The sequence below is a fragment of the Cyprinus carpio genome, chromosome B18 (assembly GCF_018340385.1).
Source record: "Cyprinus carpio isolate SPL01 chromosome B18, ASM1834038v1, whole genome shotgun sequence".
Taxonomy (NCBI): domain Eukaryota; kingdom Metazoa; phylum Chordata; class Actinopteri; order Cypriniformes; family Cyprinidae; genus Cyprinus; species Cyprinus carpio.
In genome coordinates this window covers 18,768,627-18,779,668 of record NC_056614.1, presented here as the reverse complement: position 1 = coordinate 18,779,668, position 11,042 = coordinate 18,768,627, and the positions used below count along the sequence as shown (strand labels likewise).

The 11,042-nt window shown below is 35.8% G+C and overlaps 1 protein-coding gene across 1 annotated transcript in view; it reads right to left on the bottom strand.

The window, feature by feature from the left end:
* The window catches only part of LOC109072922 (switch-associated protein 70-like), a 17,582-nt gene extending 6,677 nt beyond the window's left edge, over positions 1 to 10,905 (bottom strand). Inside the window, exons 1-8 of the mRNA XM_019089116.2 lie at positions 10,747 to 10,905; positions 10,056 to 10,196; positions 6,535 to 6,708; positions 5,523 to 5,750; positions 3,909 to 4,055; positions 3,636 to 3,744; positions 2,788 to 2,969; positions 390 to 497 (exon numbers count right to left, since the gene is read on the bottom strand). Of these exons, the coding sequence (XP_018944661.1) occupies positions 390 to 497; positions 2,788 to 2,969; positions 3,636 to 3,744; positions 3,909 to 4,055; positions 5,523 to 5,750; positions 6,535 to 6,708; positions 10,056 to 10,196; positions 10,747 to 10,905 (1,248 nt within the window). The remainder of the gene's footprint in view (positions 1 to 389; positions 498 to 2,787; positions 2,970 to 3,635; positions 3,745 to 3,908; positions 4,056 to 5,522; positions 5,751 to 6,534; positions 6,709 to 10,055; positions 10,197 to 10,746) is intronic.
* Positions 10,906 to 11,042: the final 137 nt, after the last annotated feature.

Here is an 11,042-nt window from a genome sequence, read left to right as displayed (position 1 = left end):
ATCAAAATATCTTTGTGTTCCACAGAAGAGAGTAAAGTTAGGTCTGGAACAACATTAGAATGATTAATTAAGACAAATTTCATTTTTAAGTAGCTATCCCTTAAACAATAATCAGTGCAGACTGCTTGGTTTTATGTGGCACTGTGTTCAAATTTTGTGCTTTCATGTTTCCAGTTATAACAGTAGAAAGCAGAACTTATGCTGCAGGAAACTTCCTGTAATATTCTAAATATGGACCTGTGGAGCTGAAGTAATCCAGCACCTCATTGGTCTGCATAACCTCTCTAGGTACATAATATCAAAGGGCATAGAAGAGTCGGTGCTAAAAGCCATGTTAACAATATGCTAGCCAAACAGTCACCAACCAAGTTTAAAGAGCAAGCTAATACCATTTTCTCTTTATCCATTTCCACCCGGTAAAGATCCTGCAGCTCGCTCTGGGTCTGCAGACGTCTGCGTTCTTCTTCTGCTGCATTGGCTGCAGCCTCCTCCAGTTTCTGTGCAACACAAATACACTCTTCATTTGTAAAGAAATCAGATACATATCATGTTGAACTGGATTTAAAGAGCTGGCTATAAATGGAGAAAACAAGCAAATTTTACAAATTGGATCATAATTCCCCTTCCCAGAATGCAATTGTTCAAACCATCTAGATTACAGCCAATTAAACTTCATATGCAGACTTCAACACAGCAGGGGGCTTTCCAAACACAAAAAAACACTACTAAACCTGACACATCTGTCACACCCATAAACCTTTTACACAGTGTGAAAAAAAAAAACGTGATACATTTTTTCCTTTTAACACAACGGGTTTTAATTGGAAACCACATGATGTTGAAATACAAATGAACAGCAACAGTATCCTCTGTCAACACAGCTGACCACAATATCACCCCTCAATCACTTTCTGTATGGTTGTGGTCAGATGGCAGGTCAGTGTGAGATCCCAGGTGGCAGCGCTGAGTGACAGGGAAGGTATTGTTTTAGTATGAACTCCTCAGGGTTTGGAACGGCCCTCTCTAGCTCTCTCCCCAGGCACCTATTGTCCTGCTATGTATTAGAGGACGGGGGAGAGGGACTGACACATCAATGCTGGACTGTTCTCCATGCAGACAACATTTCAGACACAATTAGATCAGACAATGAGAACTTGTCATCAGCGTAAATCAAATGATTGTTCCCAGTTAGCACTATATGTACTGTGTCAGAAAGGTTTTCTATCAGAGAATATTGTGTTTTGTGTAATTTACTGTAATCAGCTGTCAGCTGTTAGACTTAGCAATTTATTTGTGGTTTTTATGGCCAATCTTTTAAATGGTCAAAGATTTAAGTTTTCCTGAACTTTTCCTGAACTATTCAGTCCAATTCATCCAATTAAATTTAAATTTGTACAGAAATTCACACACATTTTTAATCTATTTTAACATTTTATATATTTTTTAAACATTTTATATATAAGACAATATATTTATTTTATAGTCAAGCATATTTTTTGTTTTATTTTAATGATTTTAACTTGTTTATTATAGTTGTTGCATATTGCTATAAACATATCTAGTCAAAGAATCAAGTCTTAATTACTGGTTTCTATTTGTACATCAAAATGTAATGTAGTATTAAAGTCTATAAAGGCAGGCATAGTAATATATAAAACACTGTTTAAATGTGTTTTTGATTTTGTTTCTGAATTTATAGACCTAATATAAAACAATAATTATATATAATTTTTTCAAATTGTTTGTTTTGGTTATTGTTACATATAGCTAGTTCAAGTGGTCTTAAGTATGTCTTAAGTATGGTTTATATTCTATGCCAAACATTTAATTTAGTATATAGTTTAAAGTCTATACATCAAGAAAAATTACAGACAAAACCCTTTCCTGCTCACTTTGAGTGCTGGCCATTAAGATCTCACAAGTCTTTGTAGATTAACCAATGTGCTGAATCTGTAACACAGTCATGCTTATCTTACAGATTTACATCCACTTGCCGAAGACAAAACTCATTGGGGAAAAGCCTGGCTTAACTCTGATTTAACAATATTAAAACACTCAACCGGGGAAGATAACCAGTATAACGAGAAATTAGATGAAAGAAGGTTAAGAAGGGTTAAATACAAAAGAACAATTTGTCACCCAGCCCCCAACTCTCACACATACATACTCAATCCACACCTCGATATAGGGTGTGAAACCACACACTTGAGCTAATCTAATTCCAGCTTCACTACTGGCCGTTTAGGATGAAACCACTTCTGCCGACAGGTTTCTGTAGAGTGCTTGAATAGGGAAGGTGGAACTTGAAATCAACGATGAGAGTTTCAGTGAAATTCATGAATAGCAGAGAGAGAGATTACAAAGAGCCACCATGGGTTCCTGGGGAAACAGTGTTTCTTGAATGGTCAGTGTGGCAACAGACAGTTCCTGTTTCATTCATTAAACTGCAGTGCAGGGGGTATGTTTGTAGTTTTGTTCCAATACCAACAGCACTTAATCCTTTCTTTTTAATCGTAAAATGGGGTGTTGCCATTTCCACATGCATGACTAAATGCTAGTCTTTCTACAAGTCCAACAAACTGTATTACCAGACATGGAGACATCTCGAATGGATTGTTTTTTCATCACCAAATAACAGCCATATTCTGTATATTAAAATTTAGAAGGAACAATGTGACAAACCATCCAATTTCCAGTAAAGGTGCTGGGAGAGACATGTTTGTGTGAGTTGCAAGAAATACAGGGCGATTGGAAGCTCAGCATCTGTTGTTGTAGAACATTACAAACCTTCCTCATGGCCTCCAGCTCTCTCTGTTTGTTCTCATTGGCCGTCTGCAGCTCTCTCATCCTCAGCTCCAGTTCTTCCTGCTCAGCCTGTTGTTTCTGACGTAACTCTCGTCGTTTCTGCCGTGCCTCGTGGTGTGGAGCTGGACGTCCCACCTTCAGGAGTGTGATGCAAGTCTGAATAGCTAAGTGGGCATAAAGAATAGAAGTAACCAGTTCATCTAACCAGTTTAATTAAGGTTGGGGCCCTTTCAAGCAATATGTCGGGGAACATGTTTCATTGTGAGATGTAGACTGAATCTTAGTTCTAGCATTTTTTTTTAAGTTAAATTCTATTGTATCATACTGATTGTGCATTTTCATTGTTTTCCTATGCCACGCTTTTATTTACAACTTTTTGAAAACTTTATTTATTTATTATTATTTATCTATTGTATTGTATTATTAGATTGATCTTGTCTTTTGTACTGCTATGTTTTCTTCTTTGTAAGATTGTCCTAAAACTCATTTATAATGTTAAAAAAATTGATGTCATCCAAATTATTTCAAATGTGTTATATTTGAGTTTCCTTAAAGACGCCATGCTAAAACACTGAATGTGTGCTGTAGTCTTGTTTGCTGTTTTTCCTTTATTATCCAGCCCAATCCATTCATTAACATGTTAAATCATATTTTATTTTATAAAGAAATTCATGAGCTGGCATACTTTTTGATCATTTTAAGTAATTTAAACATGAACATTTAAATAAAACTGTTTGAAATCATAAAAAAACAAACATTTGACTGGCAGTCTCTATTTTTTTCTGTGAAAGACACAATAGAATGAATCATCACGATGATTCAAATCTCACCTTGAATCCACTCTTGTTTTTTCTTTTTATCAGAGGCACTAATTTCAAAGCTTTTGTCTGAACACTTGACGTAGAAAAGGCACTTCTTCCCCTCCTTATCAGGTAAGGACTGCAGAGGAATGCATGAGGTCATCACGATAAGAGGAAAAGGAAATGTATCCATGAGAATGAAGTCACCAGAAAATGACACATTAGTGCTACAGTAAAAACCAAGCTGAAACGACATTTAGAATAAATCATTATGGAAAATCATTCTTTGATGAGCCCTTATACCTCAACACAACAGTTTCCATCTAGTAGTATGTCTCCTTTCTTCTCTGTAAGGTCTTCACTGGCATAGTATGATATTAAGTTGGGCTTCAACAGGAACCACCGTTCAGTCCAGTTCTTCCTTTTGTGGCCCTTTTTCATCATGTAACCCTGGAACAGGTCAAAGGAACAAGTCACATTACAGTTCAGTTGACAGTTTACTGTTGGTGGAGCCAACAAGTGGAAACAACGGTGAGTCCTGCTCCTCAAATTATCTCTACGAGTCATTCTGTATCACTGCTACAATTGCTAAAAGTCTGGATCCTTCATGCTGACTCACATGTTATTTTTTCCTAAGGCCTCGTTAAGGCTAAATGTGCTTTTCACGCCATGTAAGTATTGCATCCTGTTTAAGCACCAGTTTCCTATGACTTAGTTAATCTGTATCTGATCCTGACTGTGGCTGCACAGCTGGCCTTGGCACCAATGTCTCTCTCTCATTTATAGTCAAAGCAGAAAACAACACTGATGCCAGTGTGCTTTGCTCACACTGCTCTCAGATAACCAAAACATACAGACTTCAAAACTCAGGCAGCTCATATCAAGGCTGAAGTCAGTCTACTAAAGGTCATTATTAGCAGATGCATATGGAATAGGTTACAGGCTGGTTAAGACATTAACATTCCAGGTATGACCTACTTTCTTAAACATGAGGAAATGGAATTGTAACAGGTTTGACAACAACTAGCAAAATTAAACACAGTTATTATATCAATTAAGATTTGCCTCATTCATTCAAAAAAGATCGTGCTGAATGAATGAGCTGAAAAGAATATACAATTCTGATCATATGTTCACATGCTTATTGCTCACTGTTGAACATACCTAATAATAATTAAAAAAAATGCTTTAATATCATATATACACCACCATTCAAAAGTTTGGAAAAAAACGAAGCCTGTAAAAATAATGTATTGGTTTCCACAAAAATATTAAGCAGCACAACTATTTCCAACATTGATAATAATAAGAAATATTTCTTGATCACCAAATCAGCATATTAGAATGATTTCTGAAGGATCATGTGACACTGAAGACTGGAATAATGTCAGCTGTCATCACAGAACTAAATTACATTTTAAAACACATGAAAATAATAAATAAATTAAATTGTATTTCACTAGGCCTATATAAAGTGTTTATTTACAATCATACTGCAAAGGGTATGTGACTTTATGAACACAACTGTCTAAAATAAAATAAAATGTACATATGTATGCAGGGTTCAAAATTAACACTTGCCAAATGCCCAAAGAGAGGAAAAATTTACTGTCATGTGGAATGTTCTTTTACACCATCAAAATCACAGTACGAGTTAAAAAAGCATTTGTGACAAGTTCCCTCTGAGATTAACACTGGCTCATCACGAGAGAGTCACAACAATATTTTTTGTCAAAAATATGCTAGAAAAACAGCCTAATAATTAAATTTTTATAAGTACAACATAGTTTGATTAGAAATAGATTTTCTCAATTTGAATGCCACTGGAAGGCATGGCAAAAAAAGTGCATTTTGGACCCTGTATGTATGTGTGTACTGTTTAAAGTTTCTATTATACTGGAGCTGTACTCTTCTTACTTGTTTGAGCACATCCAGAATAAGTTCCTGGAACACTTCATTAATGCCCATGGAGAGGGTCTGGCGGTCCATGCCCTTACTGAAGTGTCCCATACCCACCAACTCAATCAGCTCCCACACATTCAGACACTGGTGCTTGCTGCTCAGCTGGAGCTTGTATTCTTCAAACTTTTCCTCAATCCAACTGCCACCCATGGCTTCTGTTTGCTTACGAAGGAAGTACTCTATCTGAGGGTGAGAGCATGAACTTATAAGTATATCAATCATTTATGATACATTTAAACACGAGGAAACTGCATGTATTTTCGTGGCCCTTAAACAAGTGCATGTTTGTTTTTAGATGCTAGTTATTCTTGTGCAACAACATAGACAGCATATTCAGAAAAACACATAATGACTGAAGGACTGCTTTGATTTCACTAAGAGTAAGTATAATAATCCTGATATAGGTTCCTCTTTATTAAGCAAAAAGATATCGCAGTGACATATAATAACAGCAAGCTGACAACTTCCTTTTTAAAAGACTGATCACAGTCATAACCAGAATGGAAGAACTAAACAGAAGTTTTTAAAACAGAAGTAGCAAAGAATAAAAAAAATCTTATTTACATAAAGATATCATGGGAGATTAGAAATGGGAACTACACTATTAATCAGGAAAAGAGGTCTGAAAAGGCTGTTCTCTTTTTCTTTACAGGGCTTCCAAAAATCTATAGAAATATAGAGGAATTTTGAATGTGTAATGAATAAAAACTTTTCTTGAATACCAGTTGTTATTGTTATGCTCTAAAATATGTTGTCAGAACGGAACTGCTATTTGTGTCTAACTGCATAATTACATTGACAAAACTCTTTATCTAGTAATCACAAACTACTGGAAAAGTCACAGAAAATCGTCAAAACAAATCTCTGCATCTACATTTACTGAAGAGTTGCATGTACGTTTGGATAACTTAGCAAAGGTTTCCATCCTTTTTGTAAAATTTTGTTGCAAAAATACAGTTATCCTCACCTCCTCTGAGACCATGACCAGTGGATATCTATCCTCAGAGAGGAAGTTGAAAATGCACCAGATCTTAAATGCATCATCATCTGAGATAAGCAAGTGGTTTCTGTTGAGGTTCTTTCTGGCACACAGAGTCCAGCACATCCTGTTAAAATCTATTCGGTCAAAGTTATCCTGGACCTGAAGAAAAAATAAAAATATCCTCATGAGACCTTATGGAACTGAGAAATGCTAAAACAATGGCGAGATGCCAAACAACAATAGAAAAAAAATAAAATGTTAGAAAGGCTCAACACTAATTAAATCTGATATACAGATCAAAATGAACAAAATGTCCTGATTCTGGTTTACAAGTGCAAAGAAAGCCTGAAACCTATTCAAGGCACACACAGCACTGCAAATAAGACATGTTTTCCCCCAGTACTTAACTAGAGTTCCCATGGATACTTTTGGAGCATTCTGGGCACAGTTTTACATCCAGTGCCCATCTGACTAGTGCTGAACATTCTGTTGGGAAAACTGCAAAACATTTTAGCAAAGCAAGCTTAACCGAAACTTAATTATGTCTTCAAATGGCAAAATTCAAATGATAAAATACTTAATGTGTGTTGGACACAATAACTCAAAAGCTAACGGAAGCTAGTCTACTCTAACACAAATTCATTATTTAATATGAATCAAAAGCATATAATGCCTCTAAATATTACGTTGCATGTTTGGTTTTCAGATGTTTTGTGAAATTTATACTCCAATGAAAAAAAAAATAAAAATCACATTTCAATCAATTCAACAGAATTCCACATATTTTATACAGACATAAGCACTTAAAACGTGCAAACTTAAGCCTATGGCTGGCTTAAATTGAGTTATAATTAATTCACTGCCATGAACTCATACTTTAAAACCAAACCACAAGAAGAAGCTGAACTGCTCGAACTGACTTTCATAGCCAAACACTATTTATAGTCCTCCATCTGTAATGTGTGCAACAAAAGAAACCCTCATGACTCTCATGAAACAGTCACTGTAATCCACCAACTCAAGCGTTGTTTCAGTTGCAGTGGTACAAGTATGTTTGTTTTGAAATGGCAGCTCCTTTTTACAAGTATATGTGCCAGATTTCATCCCTCGCTCGCACACGCACCTCCCATCGCGCCCCAGCTTTCTCTGGGAGGCTCACAATAGGGGCCTTGTGGAGACCTGAGTGGCCAGTGGAGCCTCTGTTCTTCTCCAGATGAAGCTGTTCATTTGTATTCAGTGGAGCTCGGGCTCCATCACATTCATAAATAGACTTTATCATCCCTGTGAATAACTGCTTTATGGTTTCTCTGACTGTCAGGGGTCATGAGGGTGAGAAAGTCTTATGTTTTACGGTAGGAAGTGTTTGGGATGAGCAAGACTTCATGGACTCTGAAAGCTAATCAATGCAACCAGTTGTCAAATTTCTAGCTATAGAGGACCTACATGTATAATCAAATGACACTGAATATTGTGAGCTAGAAGTCACATAAAGTCAACTATTTAATATAACAAGGAAGAAAGGGATGAAGTTGTCCATTATCCTACTTTTCACAGATACTAGGAAAATAAATAAATGGACTTAAAATGCTGATTTGAGTATTTTAGTATTTTATTATGCAAGGAGAAAGACACTGCTAAATAAACTAGCACATTCAGGAAATGAATTGCTTGGGACAATGGTCAATTATACACATTAGTGGTCATTATTCAAACCTATTTAACTGTAAAACGCTGTGATTGACCAATAAGAATCAAGCATTCTAGATAACTGTGCCACTTTGACAAATATTAAATAATGTACACTACTGTTCAAACCTTTAATGTCTTTGAAAAAAGTATCTTATGCCAATCAAGGCTGCATTTATTTGATCAAAAATAATATGAAATATTATTACAATTTAAAATGACTGCTGTCTATTTTAATATATTTTAAAATGTCATTTATTCCAGTGAAGGCTAAGCTCAGCATCATTTCTCTTCTCTTTAATGTCACATGAACCCTCAGAAGTCATTTTAATATGCTGATTTGCTTTTCAAAAAATATTTTTAAAACAGATATGAAATATTTTTATAGATACCAATACAGGATTATTTGATAAGATATTTTTAAAAAACATTTACCTGAAACAGAATGTTTTTGTAACAACATGTACTTTTTAAAATCAAATTACTGCATCATTGCTGAATAAAACAATTTTATTAATAAATATTAATAAATAAATCTCACTGACCTCAAAGACAGTGTATGTTTCTTGTCAGTTAGACATGTTATTACCATCATTTAACCATCGTCTCAAGTAAAACCTAGCTGAGAAACAAACACATTTTCGACCTGAGCATACTGTGGTCACAGCATGTCATACTGGAACATAACCACACTTTGTATTAAAAGAAGTGGGTCACAAAGCACTAGCCCGTTTTGATAGCATCACTCTATTTTGGTCTTGTGTTTTTGGAGTGGGTCTACGTCTTTTGTTCCTCATTTGACATCAGAGCACTTTACAGACAATGCATTCCTGGAATCAAGAGAGCTAAAAAGGGCGAGAAAGAAGTGGGGCATAATTTACCCAAAAATCACAATCATACATCATCATAAAACGAGAAGTAAGATGTGACTAAGCTGTTAGTGTATCGTCTCAGACAGAAGCCAATGACTAGCAGGTGTGTGAATGTATAATTGCAAAACCAAGTTAAGCACTGTAACTTGTTTTCTCCCACTGACCACAAGTTAAATTGCTTGGCTGAGAGTCAAAGTGGAAGGCAGAGAAAGGGGAAAGGCGGGTCTCTTTGCAGCAGGGTGGAGGGTGTGTTTGGTCACTCATACAACTATACAAGTTTACCTAAACACGAGACATCAGACAAACATAAAATAGGCAAAGGGTATAATTTGCCTTTCCATTGTAAGAATTTTAAGCACTAAAATTCAACATCGCCTATAATACCTTTCAGCAACAAATGATTTTGTCCTATACACCAGAACTGAATCCTTTGTGGTGCATTGTGAAATCTCTTCCCTCCTTCTGTTTCCTTTTTTGCACAAGAAAATGAGAAATTACAAAGGAAGCAATTCTTCCATGTTACTTTCAACATCGTTTATCTTGCAAAAAGAAACAAATTCTCAAGCCCTGAAGCTTTTCGTTATTTTATCTAACATTTACTTTCAGTAGATCTGCAGTAAGTGCATCAGTTGTTTAGTCAAATTTGGGGTTAGTCATGAGGATGACAAACTTTCACATGAGAAAATGAACATCCATAAAAGAATTACAGCATTTATGAAAAAGTGCAAAGCTCAGCATGTAAAACCACAAGCTGTTTATAAGAAGAATGGCCATCAAAAAAATTTTTTTTTCACTCTGTCAATGCAGTCTACAGACATTTTATCCAGAGAAAGACTAATATAAATATTAAGTTATACTTTAAATATATTGTCCCAACACAAAGGACCTACAATCCTCAAATCCCTGACAACTGAAAAGTCCTATTTGGACAATGGCAAATGTGCTCACCTTGTCCAGAATGAACCTGTTCAGGTAAGGCATGTATCCCTGATTGGAAACAGGACCTTCATCATCATCTCTAAAGTGCTCCTCTAGAGATACAGGATCATGAGGGATCTTCATCACTGTGCACAGGTTATGGGAAAGCACCTGAAAGACACCACGGAGTTTAACACCAAAACATATCCAATAATAATTAATTAATTAATGTAAATTCGAATTGAATAATCAACATCTAATATATATATATATATGCACACAGATGTTACCTTACACAACTATTCGTTATATATTCTTATCATCTTTATAACTTAGACAAAATATTGATATAATTAGCTTAATGTGCAGACCAGAACACCTTATTTTCATCTGAATGTATTTAAAGACACATTTTAAGCAAATTCAAAGTTTTGGGAAGGATTAGAAAATAACTAAAGGTGTGCCGTTATATATTATCTAACACCTCATCCGTAACACACTACAATAACACACCAGAAGCAGTTTTGAAGTTTCGAAACTAGTTTGAAATGCTAAAGAAAAAAAAAAGTCACTTTAAACATTGTTACATTCAGTGCGGCTACTATGATTCACACGTCCTTAAACTCTAAGAATTTCCTGCACTGAGCCATTGAAACAGCGTTTACATTCCAGTGCCCAAACTTAAAAGAACAAGACCGTTAATTTGGTGGCTAAAACAAACCTTCAGCTGTGACTTAGACACTTTCCCACTTTTATCCACATCCAGGGCTGTGAACGCATGCCATATTGCTTTGAGGAGCTCGTCCCTTAGTCCCATTTTCAGTGGTACGGTCTCTGGGCTACTGACTAGCGTCGCACTTGATGTGAACTGTTTTCTCATGAAGTTTTACAAAAGAGCGGTCACATGACCTTAGAATCAGGACTACAGAACTCGCGGCTCGAGCACCACTCAGCGATGAGCGCGTGCTGCTGAAGGACTTAGTTGGAATCTATGACATCATTAGGCATTTATCAGAC